This window comes from Mya arenaria, chromosome 17, assembly GCF_026914265.1.
Source record: "Mya arenaria isolate MELC-2E11 chromosome 17, ASM2691426v1".
NCBI lineage: Eukaryota > Metazoa > Mollusca > Bivalvia > Myida > Myidae > Mya > Mya arenaria.
In genome coordinates, this window is record NC_069138.1 from 35,310,701 (window position 1) to 35,334,557 (window position 23,857).

The 23,857-nt window shown below is 34.7% G+C and overlaps 3 protein-coding genes across 3 annotated transcripts in view; 1 reads left to right on the plus strand and 2 right to left on the minus strand.

The window, feature by feature from the left end:
- The window catches only part of LOC128222929 (neuronal calcium sensor 1-like), a 42,784-nt gene extending 41,621 nt beyond the window's left edge, over positions 1-1,163 (minus strand). The window contains exon 1 of the mRNA XM_052932113.1: positions 1,027-1,163. Coding sequence (XP_052788073.1) covers positions 1,027-1,090 — 64 coding nt within the window. The 5' untranslated portion in view covers positions 1,091-1,163. The remainder of the gene's footprint in view (positions 1-1,026) is intronic.
- Positions 1,164-11,032: 9,869 nt separating this feature from the next.
- Positions 11,033-16,484, minus strand: LOC128222710 (uncharacterized). Its single transcript, XM_052931802.1, has 2 exons — positions 16,334-16,484; positions 11,033-14,372 (listed from the first exon to the last, which is right to left on the minus strand). Exon 2 carries the CDS (start codon positions 14,351-14,353, stop codon positions 13,019-13,021), a length of 1,335 nt encoding a protein of 444 aa, XP_052787762.1. The 5' UTR covers positions 14,354-14,372; positions 16,334-16,484; the 3' UTR covers positions 11,033-13,018.
- Positions 16,380-23,333, plus strand: LOC128222709 (interferon-induced protein 44-like). Its single transcript, XM_052931801.1, has 7 exons — positions 16,380-16,477; positions 17,983-18,547; positions 19,855-19,904; positions 20,112-20,309; positions 21,066-21,203; positions 22,094-22,265; positions 22,486-23,333. The coding sequence occupies exons 2-7, from the start codon at positions 18,004-18,006 to the stop codon at positions 22,767-22,769; spliced, it is 1,386 nt and encodes a 461-aa protein (XP_052787761.1). The 5' UTR covers positions 16,380-16,477; positions 17,983-18,003; the 3' UTR covers positions 22,770-23,333.
- The last annotated feature ends 524 nt before the right edge of the window (positions 23,334-23,857 follow it).

Genomic DNA, 23,857 nt, shown 5'->3' on the forward strand with positions numbered 1-23,857 from the left:
TCTGAGAGGCTTCCCAGGGGATTTTGGTCTGAGTTCCAAGGGATTTTGATTCTGATTACATTTTTACACAGCGAAATTTTGCACAATATCTACGATTATGATATAGAAATAAATACAGAAACTCACTTAAATTACAATTAATTTTTGGACTTAGTCATCATGGTCCTTCATGGAATTTCACATTCATAATATTATGGATGCTTTCCACTGTCAACCTAATCTGCTAGTTTAAAAAAAAAAAAATGTTTATTTTATTTTTTTTAGATTCCAGGGAATATGGATCCCCTGGCGGGGGACCAGGGGATGCGTCAGAATTCTGGGGATTTTTCCCTCTGCCTGGGGAAATGGCATGTATGATTTAAAAAAAATATTAGATTTTTATTTTGTTCTAATAAAAAAATTCTAACAACAGCTTAAATTTAAAGTTTTCTCTCAATCTTTCAATAAGAGGACACAGGACTTTGATATTGGTTTCTCTTAATTGTCTACAAGATATAATGTGAAAATAAAAACAGTATGAAATATAAATAAACTTCTATTACAAGTCACTTATAATATCTTGATCAATATTTTTTCAAAACAAACTTATTGACTTTTAATTAAAAAAGTTGTTTGTTTTCCAAATTTGTATATAAACACATCCAAAAAATATGCTAGGGCTAAATCTACTCTCAATGGTATACATACATTCAAAAGTATGTAAAAACAAAGCATTTACTGGAATATCTATATTTATTTTACATAAATATATATGTCTGATATGTATTTTTTTTTAAATAATAAATGGTGAATGAATGTATGACAAAAAGGAGTGAAACAGCAAATACTCAGAGATACTGTTTAAGTTTAAAGACTATGAATTATTCATTTGAGGCTCTGACCAATAACAAATCCTACTCCCAGTTGGAGGGCATACTTTATTATATTGTGTCGCTTATATTCCGATTAACCTTTTTCTGATAATTATACTTCACCATAATTGGCAATTAGCAAGAGATTAAAACGAGCATCATTGGAACAACTTACAGTATGTGCAGCTTATGAGATCCTTGATTTCTGAGGAACTTAATTTACTCGCGCGTTTCCCCATGTTATGACTTCATTTCTCGCCAGGAACACGCAGAACAGATTAATTATCCAGCCATTCCACACGACGGCCGTCGGTTTCCTGGCCACCTGCAGCCATTTTAATTGTCAACTATTGATCATATGACAGTCACGTGACAAATTACCTGGCTCAGCAGCTAAAAGCGCGTGCACTTTCCCGCCAATCTGTCAATTCGCGAACAAACATTAAAAAGTAATTTTGAGCGGACACTACACGAATATTCCAAATATTTCAGTTACTGTAACGTCGTTCTATTTTTCATCTATTGCTAGTTACTTTCAAGGAATCTAAAATATCCGTCTGAGAACGCGAGAATCTGTCAATATGGTATTGTCATATTGTGGAAAAGCAATCTCCCGTTTCCAATGTAATAGAATACCTTCCCACGTAGCAATTCCTTGAACACAAGAGAGCAGCCTCACACGCATGAGAAATGTGCGTTTCTCTGTCTATGAGACATCGGTAAACATTGATTAGGCCGCAAACCACGACAGCGCGAGTTTGTCGCCAAGCGGAAGAGTGGACAATTAAGATGGAACTACATAAAGGGCGGCGGAGAGGTGAGGATAGTATGAGGCATACATCATTGTCGGAAGATTGTTACCTAGTATCAGTAACAGAAGAGATTTTTCCCGAAACATTCATCAAATGTCCACGATCAATAGACCATTTTATACCGCGGCATTGACCTGTTTTCTGTTACAAAACACGGCATCCGTATCACCGAGTACAGACGTATCTTTCTTAGAAGGCAACAAATTAATCAATTCATTATAATGTACGCAATTCAGTGATTTAGAATTTAAATAGATTGCCGTGTCCGTACCTGGGATGCGACGATCCGAAGCTACTTCAAAGAAACATACGCCCGGCACATCGTCGTCAGGAATGGTGGGATCAAACCTACACGTGTACCATGATATAACCTGTTACAGGACCCAATCAGTGACGGTTGGGTGAGCATTTACCTAGATAATGCATATAATTAAGTAGTAAGAGTGCAGAAATGAAAATGAAAATGGATTAATGTTACATTAATCCATGTTCATGTCTGCACTCTTACTACTTAAATATATTAATTATTTAAGTAAATGCTCAGACAACCGTCAATGGGATCCTCGAACAGGTTCACATCGAATCTTTTACAAGAGCCAACAATCCATTAAGCAGATTACAACTGCCAAATTTTCATTTATTTACGAAAACAACCTACCGTGTTATGTCGAAACCTTAAAATGCACGCTGATTCCAAGGCTAAAAGTAGAGCCATGAGGTTGAACCGATGTTCCTGGAACATGCGCATTTATTTGAAAATGTGGAGTTATGGAGCACACATCGAATGCTCTAGCGATATAAGGACGGACGATATAACAGACGGACAATACGGTAATTTTCCCGGCCTAGGAGTGCTTAAACCTTTCAATTTAACACAGTTCATATCTTTCCCGCCATAGGCGCTTCTTCTCTTCTAATGCTGGTGTTATACGGCACCAATTTATCGTCTTTAAATACGAAGAAATAGCGGTGGCTGACGAAAAAAAATCTTGGTTTAAAAAAATCGCCTGGGAAATGATCACTTATACAGCGGCGGGATCCCACACTCAATAAGCGACAACGTTCTGTAATGAGAAGAGTCTTCGGTAGAGCAGACGGAGGTCACTTTGTCGAAGACGCTAAGGAGCTTGACCTGCAATATTCTGGCTAGCAAAACCTGTGTGTCACATCACTGGAGTATTTGTTGTCATTGTCTGTCTGTCAACATGTAAGCCTTACCTCGTCTTTACAGCAATGCATGTATGTCCGCCATATATGTTTGTCTGTTTGTCTTACGATCAAAGAAATCTTACTTCTGAATCTGATAATTGTGTTCTCCAATAAGACGTATGTCTACTGTCTAGCATATCGTCTGGGTCAAGGGACACAACTGCAGAATAATGTTTCAAACTTAATTCTCGGTTGTCTTTCTTTGGTAGAAAAATCAGTAATAAAGTATTTTAAAACTTTTATTTATTATAATAATAATTATTATTTCTTCCATCCTATGGAAACAGAAAGCAACGCAAAAACAGTTTAATAATTAACAAGCAGAAATTAAATGAACACAATATTGCTTGGGAACAAGATTATAAATATATATTATGATTTTAAAGTAATTGTTTTAAAGCCCCAAACTCTGTACTACCTGGTACATGAAGCAGAAAACATAAAAACACACAATAAAAATCAAGTAGCCAATCAAGACCAATAATTAACATATATATTGATATCACAATTATTATAAACAGTTTGGATAATACAAATCTGGTCGCGTACCTAAATCCGGCCACTTTTCGTTGTTTTTGTTCAATTTGATTATTTATTTCTTAAACATTCTTCCAGTGAAATTGGCATGACAATCTTTGGATCCTCAAAAAAGAAGTAAGAACAAACCGAAAGATGTTCAAGCTGATCTAAACATGTTTTGACACACTCTCTGTGTGTTAGTATTGCTTAAATATTAATGATTCCACAGTTCAGAAGCGCTCAACAAGGTGTGGGAGGGATTTAGGTGCCTCCCAGTTTAAGGAACTAAAGGCAACCGGTATGTCGCTACTAAACCGATTATCAAAGCTGAACAATGTGCTAAACAATTAACAGATAACAGTTTAAACAATGTGCAGAACCATTACCAGATAATATCAACAATAATTAACATGGGAACTTAAACAAAAATACACTAACAGTACAATTGTATTTTACTTGAAAAACAAGCATTCAGAAAGAAATCCACCATTCCTTTATAACACAATTTTACAGCTGCTATTTTAAAAGTTTGAATACTTATTACAGCCGCAGATTTTGTTCATAATTATAATGAGGTATTCATTGTTTCCAAGGCAACTAATATTTTCTACAATTAATAACATTTATTAACACTGACACCCTACCATAAAGTATTTTTTTGGTTCCAGATAAATGTTGCTAACATATATTTTGAACATAACTAAATATGTACGAATAAATTATGACTAGCTAGGGCAGGGTCCAAATTCACCAACGTCTTGAGTCTAAGTTTCGACTCAGGCTCAGAAAAGTGAATTCTTATATGTTACAAAATATAAATAAAACTACTAAATTTGACTAAAGAAGTGTGCCTGATTTTGTAACAGATTATTTGTAACATATACAGCATTATTTTTTTTTCTCCATTTTTACTCCTATAAAAGCGTTCTTACAACAAAATCTTTGCTTTCTGAGTGCGAGACAACTGAGACCCCAGATGTAACAGAGAATACAGGCCCTGATTCATCATGTTTTAACAAATCACAATAAATGCTGTCATGGTGAATAATTAAGAATTAATACTACTCTACAGGATAAATGACTGTAATATAAGTTATATCAAATCCACATTGATTAACATGTCTCAGTTTCAGGAATGGTCATTTTTTATTTTTATATACTTATAACATGTATCATGGATGGTTTATAAGTCTGTGCGTGTATGATACAAATATATCTTATTATTCTATACCTAATTTATACGTCATAGCGTAGACTCTTATTTTCAACATGTGACAGTACAATATATTTCTGTATCGGGACGCAGGCACTTACAAAAAATCCTAAAAATTGCATTGTACAATTCATATGTTCCATGTTAAACCTACAATAACGACCAAAACGTATGAAATGGTTCTTAATGAAAATCCGGATTGACAGACGCTCTAAAGTTAGAGTGACACAAACCCTCTTAATAACAATGATGAATTCTCCTTTGTTTGCAAACAAAACGTCAAAATGATGTAAAAAACCTGATATCAATGCATTTATAAAATATATTCAAAATATTTGAAATAATGAAGGTATAGAATACATCAGTTTTTTAACATAGTTTTATACTATACAGGATAGATATATTTGAACTTGTACACACCCGAACGGTTTTCCCAGCTGAATACAAGTCCAAATATATCTCCATATTGTATAGAACAATGTTTAATAACCTATGAATTTTCACCAACCCCAACTGATACTGCTAACTATGCAGTGATTAGGTTCAATGACTCATGATTTGACTAATTAAATTAAGAAAACAAGTAGATAGTCTGAGATAGAAGTTTTTCACATTCATGTTGAGTGTATGAGATGGTTTTCTCACTTCTTAAGCAAAATGGCCATTCACAACATTAAACAAGCTGTCCAGCAACTTTTTGGCAAGAAATAAGGGCTAATTTTAGGGATAAACCAGAGAACCGCGAAACGGAGCATTATACGCCCGAAGAAGATTCGGCTTGAGGTCTTTAATAAACATTTAGGTTATGCTAGTATACTGCTTACTAGGTGTGAAGTGTTTACAACAAAGGCTTAAACTTCCAATATTGAAACTTTAATGATACTTAAGTTAGCAGTGCTAAAAACAAAAAACCTTTGTTCAACAGTATTTTTTTTACAACATAGAATAATTGTAAAACAACATACATACTGGTAAGTAGTGCAATGAAGGATGTACAAATATGGAATCAGATTTTATGAAATGAAATATTTTTATAAAAAAATTAGAATATCTGAAACTTCCTTAGAAAATCTGAGAATACAAGTTTAAAAGTAGCAGGACTAGGAAAGTGGTCACAACACATCCTTTTAATGTAGCAATAATTTGTATAAAGTTATCTAAAAATTGCTTTATTGGTTACAAAGTTGTGGCTAGGACATGTTTTCTAAAAATTCCTTTATTAGTAGTAACACAAAGTTGTGGCCTGGACACGGAATTCCTAATGGAATTGCTAAGCCCCCCAGTGAAATTAGCCTTTGAGGTACGGACCTGGAAAGCATGCTTGACAAATCCTTTTAATGTAGAGATGATTTGTATAAAGTTATTTGAAAATTGCTTTAGTAGTAACCCAGTTATGGCCTGGACATGGAATTGCTAACGTCCCCCCCCCCCCATGGTGATTCTAGTGTTTGAGGTATGGACCTGGAAATTGCGCGCGACACATCCTTTCAATGTAATGATGCTTTGTATAAAGTGATTTGAAAATGACTTTATTAGTGACCAAGTTGTGGCCCGGACACAGATTTGCTAATGCACCCCCATGGTGATTCTAGTGTTTGAGGTATGGACCTGGAAATTGCGCGCGACACATCCTTTTAATGTAGTGATGATTTGTATAAAGTTCTTTGAAAATCGCTTTATTAGTTACCAAGTTATGGCCCGGACACGGAATTGCTAACGGACGGACAGACAGACAGACAGACGGACAGACGATGGAGGCCATAACATAATACGACCCTTCGGGCGTATAAAAAAGAGAAACTTTAGGACTAATTTAGGGCTAAAATTAAACATTTAGGGGCTAAATATGGTGCTTGTAAACATCATAATGGACGTACCTCTGCAAATTTAACAAGAAACAAACTCACATACTATAAGTACAGGAATGACACCAGGGTTCCATTGTCTCAGCTATTAATTGCTTGACATGGATCCACTGGTCATCTGCCATTCACTGCATTGAATATTTTCTGAATAAGAACTGTAAACTACATTAAAGACAAATTAAACATGAAATAGTGAGTGTATTAGTTTGTATTTTCAAAACTGTTAAGGCAATTAGAGAAAAAAATGAAGAAAAAAACAGGAATTGACATAAAAATAAGGGCTTTTTTAGGAATTCCCTTTGAATTTTGAGTTTTATTAGCTAGCAAAACTGAAACAAATTTGGAATTTTTAGGAATTTTAGGGCCGCTGGACAGCCTGCATTAAAATTAATAAATCAGTTAAGTTTTTAGATTCAGGATATTATTTGTTGAATACATCGAACAGAAGAATAACCAAATTGTTCAAACACTAGTTACATTTCTCAATGCAGAAATTTTATAATTGTTCTTTTATATATAATATTGCATACATTTAAATGAATGACTTAACATGAAAGCAAAGTTTTGTCCATTACAAACATGGGAATAATGATGTTGTTTCCTTCATATACATGTTATCATTAATTGTAATAATACAAGTAGGTTCTGTTTTTCTAAATATGACAGTACTAAATCAACAAATGAAATGAATGCTTTGTGAATTAGAAGATAAAAGGTCATTTGTGTTGACCTTTAATTTGCTTGGTCATCTATATATTATAGAGGATTTCTTTCGAAATCTTCTCAAAACATGATTTTTTTTCTCTCCTTCTGATATGCAATTTAAAGATATGATCAGAAAAAGTATCAAAAACAGGCCCCATCTAATCAATGATTGTATCCTAGAATCATTTCTTCAAACGTTATTTTTGTGTAGTAATAATTTATAGGTGTATTTCTTAGTAAAAACTTGATTATTTTTGCAAGTGAAATTGCAAGAAAAACGTTTTGTTTTTAGTTGTGAATAAACGAAGCATATAACTGAAATCTTGATGTAATGATATAATGTAGCATTAACAATGATGATATGGCCCCAAAGTAGTTGGTTTACTAATATTTGTTAAAGGTTTTCTGTTTAATGTTATTAGCTTGCTATTTATGGTATTGACTGGCTAGGTAATATATAAAAATATTAAGTTGAACTTAAATAGCAAACAAAGATATCTTATTTCTTATAGGTTTTCCTTTTAATGTTATTGGCTTGCTATTTATGGTATTGGCTGGCTAGGTAATGTATAAAAATATTAAGTTGAACTTATATAGCTATTAAACTAAAAGATATCTTTTTCCTACACAAAAAACAACAAGGGAACGTTTCGATAAAGATCCATGTCGATTTTAGTCATAAATTGAAATTATTATCGTAGTGTCATAGATTCAATATTATGCTACATAATAATGTGATAACATATTTGCTGAAATAATAAATATACTTCCATGAAAAAAATATATAAAAAAAAAATAATATTTTGCTGCTTGTTTATGTGAATGTGTGACCTTGAACTTTAGCCAATATCATAAATGAACACAAAGTTAAGGAAATAAACAGAACAAATGTTGCCTATGTGACATTTAGTATTTATACAGATTTTAGATAATTGAAGTTATGACTAAAATCCTTCCTTGAAAGAGGCCTCAGGTCTTCTTTCATTTTCATATGAAAGGGTAATGAACTATTTAAGACTAAATAAAGTTAATATGTCTCAACATGAAAGAAAGTACCTGTCACTCATCTTGCAATTAAAACAAGCAGGTTTGTCATCACGATGATAGCCGAATGTAAGACTGTCGTGTTAAATTGATTTATCATGTATATCTCACCTTTGTTAACAAGTCAAAGGGTCATTTATGTAAATATTATGCTTAAATAAACTGTATATCTATTACAAAATACATAAAAAAATTCAGATATAAAAACTTTCAAACGATTCGGTTCAATTTTTTACTGATTGATTTTCAACTTTTTCAACAGAAAAAAAATAATTACAGCAATTATGCCTGCGTCCCATCCAATCATTCATTGTTACAGTTATAAGATATTAGTTTTTTCAAACATAATTTTAGAGACAGAATTTGTTTATTTTTCATTAATTTCTTTGAGTTTAAATATTTCTTTGTATAAGAAAACAAACTATTGAGAGAATTTTTCATCTAAACACAAGAAAACAAAACAGAGAGCAAAATGCGTAGTTAATATATAACCATGGACCTAAAACTTAAACTAATAAAAAATCAAATTTGGGAGCCTGTATGAAACATAACAGATTGTAATTACAAAAACAACATGATTTTAGACAAAGTCTGCTTAAAGTATTTTAATCTTAAAAAAAAAACCTATTTTATGGACCGATTGTTCAGAACTTTGTTTAAGTTAACAATTATGTTAACATCATCATCGTTAACTTTCAAATATTTAGTGTTCTGGAAGTAAAATGGAAACACTTTCAGACAACCTGTTCCAGGTGTACTAAAGTCTTGTGCTATTTAAACCTTTGAGCATATCATCAAAATATATCACAAAGTTAACAAAGATGTCACTAATCACATTGTTAACTTCTGAACAATCGGCCTAGTGTAGAGTACACAAAGGTTACACGCCTGATCTCAATACAGGAACATAATAATGCCATGTACTGAAATGCATATATGTATACAAAACAAATACAATATTATGCATAAATTTTAGCAATCATATAAAAACTGCAATCTAAACAACTACAAAAACTGTAGGTACCGAGGGTACTGACCCTTGTATTACAAAAATAAACAAGAGATGTTAGTGAAACATTTATGCCCCCTTGGGAGCCAAATTGTTAGTAGGATTTGGACACTTAAATAAAATATGGACAATCAGAAAACCTTTTTTCAGCTTACAGTCACACTGACCTTGACCTTTGACCCACTGACCTCAAAATCAATAGGGTTCATCTGCTGGTCATGACCAATAAGCCTACCTAGTATGAGGTCCCTGGGTCAAAGCGTTCTCAAGTTATTGATCGGAAACCGTTTTTCATGTTAAGGTCACACTGACCTTGACCTTTGACCCACTGACCTCAAAATCAATAGGGTTCATCTGCTGGTCATGACCAATAAGCCTACCTAGTATGAGGTCCCTGGGTCAAAGCGTTCTCAAGTTATTGATCGGAAACCGTTTTTCATGTTAAGGTCACACTGACCTTGACCTTTGACCCACTGACCTCAAAATCAATAGGGTTCATCTGCTGGTCATGACCAATACACCTACCAAGTATGAGGTTCCTGGGTCAAAGCGTTCTCAAGTTATTGATCGGAAACCGTTTTTCATGTAAAGGTCACACTGACCTTGACCTTTGACCCACTGACCTCAAAATCAATAGGGTTCATCTGCTGGTGATGACCAATACACATACCAAGTATGAGGTCCCTCGGTCAAAGCGTTCTCAAGTTATTGATCGGAAACCATTTGGTATTCCGACCGACCGACAGACAGACAGACCGACCGACCGACCGACATGTGCAAAACAATATACCCCACTTTTTTCAAAAGGGGGCATAAATATGGACAATCAGAAAACCTTTTTTCAGCTTACAGTCACACTGACCTTGACCTTTGACCCACTGACCTCAAAATCAATAGGGTTCATCTGCTGGTCATGACCAATAAGCCTACCTAGTATGAGGTCCCTGGGTCAAAGCGTTCTCAAGTTTTTGATCGGAAACCGTTTTTCATGTTAAGGTCACACTGACCTTGACCTTTGACCCACTGACCTCAAAATCAATAGGGTTCATCTGCTGGTCATGACCAATAAGCCTACCTAGTATGAGGTCCCTGGGTCAAAGCGTTCTCAAGTTATTGATCGGAAACCGTTTTTCATGTTAAGGTCACACTGACCTTGACCTTTGACCCACTGACCTCAAAATCAATAGGGTTCATCTGCTGGTCATGACCAATACACCTACCAAGTATGAGGTTCCTGGGTCAAAGCGTTCTCAAGTTATTGATCGGAAACCGTTTTTCATGTAAAGGTCACACTGACCTTGACCTTTGACCCACTGACCTTAAAATCAATAGGGTTCATCTGCTGGTGATGACCAATACACATACCAAGTATGAGGTCCCTCGGTCAAAGCGTTCTCAAGTTATTGATCGGAAACCATTTGGTATTCCGACCGACCGACAGACAGACCGACCGACATGTGAAAAACAATATACCCCACTTTTTTCAAAAGGGGGCATAAAAAATATAAACAAAAACTGTATCAAATCAGGAACTCCAACAAAACAAAATATCATCTATTTTTTTCTTGCAATATCTGATAAAAAGTTAAAATACTGCTTTAATCTCATTTGTAACTAGCATTTCTCGCATGACAAATGGAAAAAAGCATTGTTATCATCTAAATCAAATGGGAAAATACAAATGAACTCCCTAATTAAAAAGAAATAAAAACATAGTGAAAAACTTCAAAACTACTCAGTGGCTTTCCACCCCCTCCAGCCAGCCCCCCCTTTCCCCCCACCCCCAAATGTTGGTTGCAGATTTCAATACCCCCTCCCCCAATACCAAAACTACCAAAAAAAGATATACCGAAAGATACAGAAAAAATTAATGGTCAGATTAAAACAGAGTTATGTCTTAAAAAATAGGTGGTAAAAATATGTGTAGTTTTGGAAACATTTTCAAAACTAACAAAAAACGATGTTAAGCCTTACTTCATTTTGTGAATGTACTACAACTAGTCTTCATATAAAACCATCTAATGAATCAAAATCCTTCCTTTCATCTTTATTTGGTAAGCTCTGATTTATCTTTACGATATATCATGTACAAAATAAATGAGATTGGTAGGGGTGTTATTATTGTGGGTAATGAAACAGCAATTTGATCAAACATGAAAAATATCAAGTGGTTTATTAACATCTAGTGAGAGTAGAGCATATCTATCATATCAATATTTCACTTAATTTCAATTTGTGCACTTCAATGAAATACTTACACAAAGTCACAATATACAGTTGTACAGAATGTAGTCCATACATTGTGCACTACAGCATGCAAATATGAAAACAAGGTGAACAAAATCTGCCCAACATATTGACACCTTTATTAACATGCATTAAAGGAGACATTATAGCTGCCTTTTCCCTCTTCCATAATCATTAGTTATATGCTTTAAAATAAAAACACTAAAAATGTTGTTTTTTCTGAAGAATTTAGCACCAAATTCAACCCCATTTAAAATGCTATAAAAAACAACTTTTCTCCCAAATGTTAAAATAATCCCATTTTCTTTTTTATTCTTTTTTATTTTATAAAAGTTTTCGACCCTCAAACTGTTTCATAAAGGAAGACTTGGTGTATTCTTATAAAAATAAACTTTGTTACACATTTATCTTTTCTGCCTATTTTTAATAACCATTCTTGTTCATTCCTTGACATCTTTGGATTTCCTAATTTTAGTCAAAATGTCATTTTCCCAATCAAAAATAATACTAAACAATAATACACAAACAGGCTATGGCAAGCTACATAATAATTTATACTTAAACATACTGGCAATACAAAAATTTAGCTTTTAAGATAAATGTTAAACATTCACAACATACACCATACACCATACAGCTACAATGCTGTTAGAACATCACTATAGCAAAATATCCATATATATTATATCAAACATCTTTAATAAAAAGGACTCTCTCAAGATTTTAAAGGGAAGACAATGCAAAAGATTTCACGTGAAATGTGAATGAACTGCTTGATAAAACATCCTCAGTAGCCAATTGTATCGATTGGTGAATATATTTACCAAGTAATAACTACTAACCAAGCAAATCGTTTAAATAAGTCAACTTACCAATCAAATCGGTTTAATGGGTAAACTTACCAATCAAATCATTTTAATGAGATAACTAACCAATCAAATTGTTTCAATGAGATAAGTAACCAATCAAAATGTTTTAATGAGTCAACTAACCAATCTAAACGCTAAAATAAGATAACTAACCAATCAATTTGTTTTAATGTATCAACTTATCAAAATATAACTTTTAAAAAGCTTATACAATTGGCTGCAGAAGTTGTAATTATGGCTCTGTAATGATACAATAAATGCCCAATAAAACACTGTCAAAACTGCTTCAAGAGATTCTGATAGTTTCGACTGTGTTGCTTCAAACAACTGATGAGTACCATACAGTTGTGTGTGAACAGTACATGTGCTTTTATTTTATAAAACATTTTAACAATATATGAAAGATGATAGAGTAGATTTTTGTCTAACATAAAGGTCCCTTGCCCGTGACCTTTACCAAGCTATTTGGTTCCAACACTCAACGCACAGGCACATGTGTCTACAAGGAAGAATTAGCACCGATTTACTCTGGTCCTGAAAGAGCACACACAAATGTTATTCCATCTTGGAATCAATGTATTTTTAAAGGTCGCCATATGAAATTTCCTACATTTCAACAGTAAGTAAATAAGGAACATCACAAAGATCACTGGTAACTTTTTCACATCTCCACCTTCACATGTAAACATTCATGATAGTGTTGATTTTTGTCCGACACAGAGGACATACTCTCCTTGACCTTGACCTTGACCTAGCTATTTGGTCCCCACAATCTACACACAGGCACATATGTCGACAAGGTAGAATTAGCACTGATTTATTCTGGTCCTGACAAACTACACAAATACGTTTTTCCTTTTCCAAAGCAATACATCTTTTAAGGTCTTCAGGTGACATTTCCTTGTTAAACCTAGCTGGTGTGGCTGATCGTTGCATGTTTTTACGATTGCTCACATCTGGAAGCTGGATGTTAATTTCACTCATCTCGCTCTCACTAGCTGCAATACTGTCGATATCTGAATCAGAATCAATCTCTAACTCCTCATCTGAGAATTCCCCATCACTGCTATCTGAACTATCACTGACATCAGTGGTCATATTATACTCATCATTAAACTCATCATCTACATCACGTACAGTTATATCCCAAATATCTTCATCGTCAGAAAACTCTGCTCGTGCATTGGCATCATAATACTCAACATCATCATCATCATCATCATCATAATCACTGATAATGCTGGTCTGAAACCATCCTTGCATTGGAAATGTCAGTCCTTCAGATGAAAGTATTCGGTAAATATTTGTACAGATAATGCCACACAATATTGTTACCAACATCCCTAAATATGCTTCCCTTGGCATGTTGAGCAAATAGTCCTTTACAAAAAAGTAAATATTGTCAGTGCATAATCTTACCATATCTTTAACTTTACCATCTATATCATACATCAGTTCACATACGTAGTTGTATGACAGGCAAAAGCCTTGGAAAATATGAATGGCAGAAGTTTGAACACAGGCACCTATCATAGCAAAACCACCGATTATGGATGAAGTAAATTCTTGTAGTGATAGCACAAAATACTTCCAGGTACTAAGACCGTTTTCTGTCAGATTCTGTCCGGACACTTTAATTGTTTCTGCTGTCCATTTGCCACCAGTCCATATGAAGTAGCACAAACATTCTACAAAATGGAATGCTAAGTCGAGCAAACTGTAGAACAAAAGCACAACTTTCCAAAGAAGGTAAAGAAATGCAGACATAAAATTTACAAGTTCCATTACAAAGTCTCCTACACAAACGGTTAAAGTATAGATCACAAGATATATGAATTTTAGCACTGCCCAAATGCCAGACAAGAAGTTTGCGGTGCTTTGAATGAGGATGGCCATGACGTTGTTGTTGACTTCAAGAATGATTTTTAGGAATTCTTTAACAGCTGTTATAGTTTCTGATATTCCATTCACTAGACTAATGAAAGTATCTACAATGTAGCCAGTAGTCATGTTACAGCTTCCCTCATTCCTGAAAAAGTAGACACATAGATGTACAACATCATAAATAACGAAAAGTTAACAACAAATAATTAAGTAATGTTTGATTGATTCCTATTAACATCAATAACCAGTACTTTAAATTTTTAATTATCAGAGCTATTAATTTTGAATCAATAGCATGATCTTTTCAGTACATGTAAAAGTTTAATGTGCAATGTGCACTAGTGCAGATTTAGCACAGCATCCCCCCACACACCTCCTCGCCCCCCCCAATAAAAATCAAAGTGAACATGTTTAACATCGGAATAAATAAACACACTAGATTGCACCATTTCACCCTAAAAATAGCCAACATTTGCTCAAAGGAGGTTGGGACCCCAAAACCTTCCTACATCATCCAAACTATATATTGTTATGATTCAGGGGGAGGGGATGCACATCCAATAAGTCGAACCAAAGTTGTGTGAAATTCTTGTGTACCAGCATAAACTTAACCGCTCTGCTATCCTTGTGTATTATATATTTTTCTGTCAATTGCACACGTGTTATACAACATTATCATTCCACATGTTTGTTAACAATTTAATTGAAAACAATAATTGCTTTAATAATTTGTTATATTCCAGTCATACATGTTTTTCACAATTTTATAATCAAGATTGATTCAAATAAATCAAATTTATCCTTTTTAATCAAAGCGGAAAAAATGATGATTCCTCTCCAATTCATGTAAAACACTTGAAACTTTCAACGCTTTCTGAATTTAAACAGGAAATAATGTTGTGAACAAAATTATGATGTCACCTTACTGAATGTAAAATCACCTTTTGAAAGAATGCAAATAAAAGAAAAGGCACAGTATTTATGTTGTGATTCTTACTGGATATCATCTGAAAATTTCAAACAGAATTATTATGACCAGAAAGATATCTTTAAAAATATCCAGGGTACTACATTTTGGCATCAAACTTTGCATGGAAAGTGGCATTGCTTTTTCAGTTTGTTGTATTCGATGCATCATCAGCGCAGGTGAGACAGGAAGGTCTTTTTTGTTATTTTTTAATGGAAAAAGCATGTATGAAAAATAGCTGTCATTGTCATTGCTTATGTATCTTCGTAACACTACAACTCTCTACAATTTAACACCGGGTGAAAAAATATATAGTAATATTATGCATCGATGTTGAATAATAATGACAAAATTATTCAATATATACCAGATAGTGATCTAAACTGGTTGAATTTGTCAATTGAGTCGTTATTTTCACATAAATATATACTAGGTCACAAATGTCCTTTTATACATGTACACAACCTGTCAGATTTGTCCGACCAGATTTGCAGATAAATATCGGGATACTTGATAAACATGTATTAAGTGGGTTTTTTTATATCTGAACATGTTTTATGGCATAATGACACATATAAATATGTGTTTAATAGCAGGCAATAATATTTTCATAGAAATTTGAATTTATAATAGAGATAAAATCAAAATGTGGCCGCGAGGATTCTCTGCGCAAGGACTGTTGGCTACTCTGCTGGGATGGTGGACGTCATGGGTCTGCCATAGTAAAAGAAATCGTCAAAAGACTCGTTAACGGCCATTAAGTTGGACTTGTGTTAAAAACAACCAGACATCATAGCATCCATCATTTTATTCAACTCTTCTGTCCAAGTTCCACGAAATACAGTTAGTAAGCACAGCAAAGGCTCAACAAGTATTCTAAAATTGTTAAATAAATTTGTGTTTAATATGAAAACTCATGAAAGATGTGGGTTTTTTTTATGATTTAAGAGGATATTTCAAGTTTAAACACACTGACATTTATCTAGCATTAAAGTAAGTACACTAGATATCAGTATCCGAAAATACTGTATCCGAATTACACACTTTGTGGTGAAATATCCTCTCGTTCAAATCTGAGTGTAGTTGATGAGTAAAACTATATAAAAATATCACTATTAAAGAATTATTTGCATTATTACCGAGTAAATTTGAAGCTGCATTTACAACCAGTTGTAATTTCGATTCGACATTTTTTCTCCTGCAAAAGGCTGATCTATGTCGTCCAAACGCGGGTTTCCCTCGGCTATTTCCACGCAGAGATAAATCGAAGTGGGTCGGTTCAAGTAGGTAGCGAATAATTTCTGTCAATAAAAAACGTGAGTTTATAATATGGTGATATAACGTAAGTTTATAATATGGTGATAAAACGTGAGTTTATAATTTAGTCGTATTGTGAACTTTGATTTACTTGGTACAGTGTAGACCGGATATTAGGTATAGATTTGTTTCATGCCTTTCCAAAATGAAGGAAATATGTTCTACTTTCGGTTTTGAGACCATTGCTACTGAAACGTTACAGTAGGCGAAACGGGTTGTAGAATTTGTTACGTGGTTATCTCAGGCGGTATATTGCTGAACCGCATCTGAAGGCAGCGTACTGGTAGTTACCGTAGGACGTTAAAATTGGTACTGGAGACTCCCCCGCCTAGCGCGGTGTAGTACTGGGAAATTTATCACGCAGTGGTTGGGTGGACCGGACCATGTCCAGGCTAACGGATATGTGCGTACCGGTCCGGAAATCGTTCGGAAAGCCGGTTGGTCGGACCAAACCATTTCCGTACCAAACCACAAATACGCATTTATCTGTTTTACGGGTATTTTATTAATGTATCATTTAATTTATTATCTTTGTATCAAATCATAATATGTAAACTTTATTATGCCAGGTTATTAAAAGTATAATAATAACAACAACAAACAACAATTCACAACTTATTACATATTATCATTAAATACATAAAACATAACTTACATATAATTCTTGTTAATGTTTTGGTAAGGCATCGTGTAACAGTATAACACTAAAAAAAGCCATACAGAGAAAGGTACATCAAAAATAGGTCACATAAATGTACAAGTCAATTAAGCAATGATCAATAACACATTTGGCGCAAATTACTTTACTGTATTTCACGGAACCACTACGTTTAAAAAGTAATAATTGTTCAAATGTATCACTTTTGTTTATTACTAAAGTTTTGCTATCATTATCTGCAACCGATCTTTGATCATTTGTAATTAGTATACATAAAACAGACGACATTCAGTTGTTGCATAACGTTAACTTGAACGTATTGTTTACAAATTGCATTCGATTTTTAACTGCACTTCACAGCACAATACATATTTTCCTATTTTAACTCACCTTCCAGACCGACCAGTCTTTAATACCCGTCTTTTTTCCGGACCTAAAAAGGCCCGGATCTCCGTGTATGTCTCTCCACTTTCTTCAACTTTGCTTAAACCGTAAGGCTGTATACCGCCCGGTTTCTGCTTCTTCCGGGTTTACTTTAGTGTGTAGATATGTCAATGTGTCTATCAAAACCTCACTAGCTAGATTTAATTGCTAGCAAGCCATGCGGACACAGCATCAGTAATTCTTTTACGATCAAAACAATACAAATATTGTGTACAGGGTTTTCAATTAATACTATGATAGTTCTGGTAGCATCGTTTTATCATGCTGTATGTAAAATATCATTTGTGGTCATCGAAAAAGCGTCCACATATGAAAGCAATCAAGAAGAAACTTATTTATATGTTGTACGTGTTGTTCTATGCGTTTTAGAACAAGTCACACGGTCGTACGATGAGTGGTCAAATCAGCAAGGAAGATCGGCAGCAACTTGAGAGATGGATAGGATTAGGGCCAAGGGACTTTGAGCTTCTTTATAGCATTTCCCGGGATGGGTGTAGTCCGGAAATATTTCACAAGCTTTGCGACAACCAGGGACCAACATTGACCGTTTTATACAATACGCATGGGTCTGTGTTCGGGGGATATGCAAGCAGTAGCTGGACAAACCCACCAAAGGATACATTAGTGCAAGATGAAAATGCATTTTTGTTTCAACTGCGTTTAAATGATAAAGAACGGAAAAACAAGTTTCCGGTAAAAAACTCCCCAAAGGCATTGAAAGCCTGTGCAACCAAAGGCCCCGGATTTGGGTCTAATCGTGACTTTGCTACGTTTGATAGTCATATATCCCAAGAGAATGGTAAATTTAAATTGGATGGGTATATGAAAACTCCACAAGACTGGTTAGACTATGGCAACAAAGGTGTTCTATCGAAGGGAGACATTATGAATAACGACCTACATGTGACTGAACTGGAAGTGTATAAAGTAACAGGTACCGTACTAATTGCATCCTTTATATATTTCTTTTAAGAAATTATGCAGTTTTGATTACTTTGGTTTGTAATAGACAGGTCCGATTTCATGACCGACAGTACTTATACAATACGACACTCTACCCGTGCTTGAACATATTCTGGGGTCGTGTTTTCGAATAGTCTCAAGTCTGAGTCCAGACTCAAGACAAAAAACTGCAAATGTTCATGTCATTGATAATTTCCTTTTAACAGAGCATTGGTGATACACTTTGCTGAAGTAAAATTCTTTTTGAAGTTATTTTTTATTATTCAAATATATTTTGTATTTCGCCACTTAATGAAAATGCATTTCAGTAAATTAGAGTCTAGACTTGGACTTGAGAATTTTCGTAAGCATGGTCCCTGGCTACGTTTGCATGTAGAATTCGCAGTTAACGTGATGCGAATGAAAGCCTAGCTCCGTCTGGTTACTTGTCGGAGGTTGTTTGTCGGAGGTGGTCAAAGTAATCAATTGAATTATACAAGCACGTGATATTATATATTGACGACATATAATCCTTTTATTGGACCAATCAATGATCGAATGATAACCAGCGTTGTGTATGTTAAAGACGCACTCTCACTCGCACGTAAAATTACCACAAGTAATACATTTGTTTTAATATACCAAAATAATGAATAAATGTAGAAAAGAATGGTTCTTATGAAGGATACCGAGTTTAATTTGAAAGAAATGTGCAGGAAACACGGTATTTCTACCTAATGATACGACAGTAAATCATAGTAAATCTTTTAGCACTCACCAAACATTTAAAAAAAAATCGCTTTCAGCTATTCAATACACTATTACAAACTTTTTTTAATCAGTAATTGATATTATCCATAAATGCATTATTTAGTAAGTAGTTAAAGGTTTATCACTCAAAATTGTAGTTAAAGTTTTATGACTTTATCACTCAAAATGTATGTTTGTTATACATGTGTATGTATTGGTTTTGAATAAGAGTGGCATTTTAAGAAAAAAGTTGTTTGTGAGATTATGTTAGTATTTATTTTATCAAGTTAACAAAACGTTTTCATAAACGTTTTCAATGTACATATACCAGGGGAGCGTTTCATTAATAATCATAGGAGCAAGTATGTACATAGGAAGGATCATAACTAGTTTAAATCTCTACTAGGTTCGAACACGCTCCTTGGATTCTTGGTGAGATGCCCCCTCCCCCCTGGATAACATAGTGCACCAAACGTTGTCCACGTACACGTACCCATAGTACAAGTAGTTTATACACCACTTGTCTAATGAAGGTCAATAATTTTTCAGAACAGTTACAGGCATTAACGCCCGCTCCATGGCGTAAGATTAAAGAGGAGGTGAGATATTGATTTATTGTTTTAATAAAATAATGTGTATGTTTAGTTTGAACACATAAGAATGTAAGTGTATTCATGTATGTATTGTACTTCTATTTGAATATATAATTGTAACGCCTGTTTATTATAAACATTAAATTTCCATTCGCCGATTTTTTGGTTTAACAATGTTATAGCTTCAAAATGTGATCGATTCCCATTTTTTAGTCACTGGAAGCCCAGTCAGAATTGATCGGATCTTTAAAGCCATGCAAAGAGCAGGGTGTTTCTGACTTTCGGGTTTTGCTGCTTGGTCCGACAGGAAGCGGGAAGTCCAGCTTTGTAAACACGGTCCGGTCTACTTTCATGGGTCGGCTGTCGCAAAAGGCGGCTTGTGGGTTGGGTCCAAGAGGCTGTACCCTTGCTGTAAGTACATACACCATGAACTTGGTCTCACTCTTTGGATGCTTTGATAGAAAAATTGTCAAGACCGTGACCTTACCACGTGGTATACCCAAAACTAGTAGACCATGGCCTTCTGACGATGAATTACAAAATTCCAGCACGATCGTTGGTGACGTCGATGATATTGTGTCCCAGTCCTATGCGCTGGGTCCTATGCCCAGTCCCAGTCCTATGCCCAGATGATGATTTGGAAAGCAAAACGGGCTAAATTTTCCAAACAGTGTTGGGTGGTTACTGGTTACCTAAAACTGGTAAAACCCGGACCAATAATTCAGTCGTAATTTCAAAGATGTCGATGCACACTGTGTATTATTGTTTTTGTTTTGTTTTTGAGAAATTAGCACTGACCTCTCCCTAAATAAAACATCGACTCTTGACCAAGGTAAAGGCATGATTTCTAGATCTTATGTTACAATCTGTTTAGGCATGTTGTTTCGGATATGTTTTAAAACGCAAATTCTGAAACCTCTCATTTAAGGACAAGTAATACTCCGTCTCGCGGCATTCTTGATCATTTCCCTTATGAAAAAGGTAATAAAATACGCTCATAATGCACCAATGCACCACTTTGTACCAAATAAATTTCAGTCCTGAGGTTGGTGCGCAAGTCAAAAGGTTACACCCCTAAGTTACGCCCCCTCTAATGACGAATCCTGGATCCGCCCCTGTTATATATCTGCTTATATATCTGCTTATCACTGACCTTTTTGCTTGTAGTACACACCATACACTGTGCAGACAAAGGATCGAAAAAATTTAAGCCTACGCCTGTGTGACACTCCGGGACTCACAGAAAATCTGGGAATTGTAGATGTTGCCTTTCTACTAGGGGGACATGTGAAAGATCACCATAAGGTGAGTTTAGTTGCATAATTATAGTATTCGAATATACATTTAAACACTGTTAATCCGAACTCGTCGGGACCCAGATAAAAACTTCTAAAAAAACGATATTTCGGACTAACAATTCATAGAAAATGACAGCGTTCGCGAATTATAGATGACGTAAAATATCAAACGTTCACTAACGCACTAGATTCTATATAAAGTGTCTATTTTCAGTTACTATGAGCTCGGAATTATGTTACTCTTTGTAGTGATGGTGAAAATAATGTATTCATTTCACATGAATATATCTTTGACAATTTTGTTTAATTCAACTTTCAGATTGTATTATGGATATAAACACTAGTATGGCAGGGGTTTTTATTAGGCTTTTTCTAAAACAAAATAATCGCAGAAACAAAGTCGTGGTATTGCCTTGGTATCGTTGTTGGCGGCGTCGTCGTCATCGAAGTGCAAAAACGTTAACCTTTGTACTAACTCAAACACTTTGAGTTTCCAGTTATTCAAATGAAATTTCGTTCCAAGTTGCCAGAGACCATGGATAGGCACATGTCCGGGTTTTTTTCGGCCCTTTTATAAGTGCCGAATATCGGCAGCATGTCTTAAAGCAATCAAGTTTAAATGTTACCCAATCATTAGAGATTGTTACCAATCACACATTTTGTTTAATATATATGAATATAAAATACCATCCTGAAGAGGACATGGTACGTGTTGACTGATACTTTAATATTACTGACGGAGACTCCCCCCCCCCCCAAATTATGCTTGGAAACAGCCCTGCATGTATAACAAGAACCATAACTCCAGCTTTGATTATCGCCGAGTAATGCTGTTTTGTTAATGAAAATTACATACAAGCGTTGTCGTTCTTTCAGCGTGCTCTTGTTTGATTTCAGTTCTTTGCTGCCAACCAGATAGATGTCGAGTCTAGCGACTTTGTACAGAAGCCACAACCACGAAACAAAATCCACTCGGTCGTCTTTGTGTTATCTGTTAGTGACGTCAATGATCCGAGCACGGGTCTCTTTGAAAAGCTGATGGAAATAAAGACCATGTTAAATGGAAAGGGTAACAACTAACAACAAACCGAAATACACACATATATTACACGGACTACGGTCCCGAAAATTGAGTTCATCATAATTTGGATTTTTGGTCCATCCTGCGATTCTGTATTTAGAAATTGCTTAAATAGACGGCCAAGATCCCAATTTGCTATGATATGAGATATCCTCCCTTTTATGAAATAAAAATTATATTGAAAGTATACTTTCCCCTTATCTTACAGGTATACCGTACAACACTGTTCTGACAAAGATCGACGAAGTATGTGAAAACACAGAAGACATCTACAAATGCGCAGCCGTCGGAGAGGTGGTGGAAAAAGTTGCTGTCAAGCTAGGGGTATCGCGCAATACCGTATTTCCCGTTAAGAATTATGAGAACGAGGTTGAACTCGACGAACACGTGGGAGCTCTTGCCTTGATATCATTGAAGCATATATTGTACAGCGCGGCAGATGCCAGTGACGCGGAGAGTGCTGGAGAGACTACCGAGTCTGATGTGATTTAAACAGTGATATAATGACACGTTTTAGCTGGGAGTAGGATTTAATGTTATTAGTCCCAGGTTATAGTGACAAGTATCGTGTGTCCAGTTTTTTTAAGGCTGTATTAAAGTTCGTTCTTATCTTCGCTCGGCATATATCACCACAATATGTCTCCTACGAATTAGAGTAAGAAAGTGTATTTAAGACTTGTTTGTATGACATTTATCAGTGATTTTTGGGGGGAATTATTTTCACCGCCTGTTTTTCACAATTGGGATTTTTTTTACTTTGGGAAAGTTACAAGATCATACTAAAATAGCAAATACAGTAGCAAATAAACATGTTATTACTTTTTCATGCACACATATGCTGTTCAATAGCTAAAGTTATCAAGAAATTTGTTTATTTGTTAATAAATTCATTGCTGTTTTGTCATTCACAGGATCAATATTCAATGAATTGGAAATTATTATGAACTTTTGTGGAAAATGAACATATTTTCACTAGGGGAAACAGCCTTTATAAGGCAGTAAATTATACCAACTTTTTTTACTGGATACTAAAATAAAACTTTGATCGTGAACTATGTGAAATGTTGGTTGTTATTCGAACGCCCCACCACAATTAATTTTAACATCTTTGGTCACTGTTAAGATAAATGCCCGGTTATTCAATGTAAACTAGTGAGTACTATATACTTCTCACTTTCTCTAGAAAAAGTAAAGTCAGTCATAGTTTTATACGTAGTCTAAAATGATAGACGTTGAATATGGGATTCTTCTAGTTCCTAACGTCTATTAAACGGGTTTGTGCTAAAACAGAGGGGGTGGGGGTGGGGTGGGGGGTATAAATTGTTTTAGTGAAGTATTTGATGATTGAAATAGATTATAAAGGGTTATATTCATATTTTTCCATGTATGTGCAAGAGTACTATGTACGAAACAAGCATAAAATGCATTAAACACAGGATATAACCTTTGAAGAATTTGCAATATAAAAACTCGTAAATAAATCCTTCCACGTTCAATTATTTGGACTTAGTATATGCGCCGTGTCTATAGACCCACTCAATCGTCTAGCGACGCAGATCAGTGTTACAAGGAAACAGTTC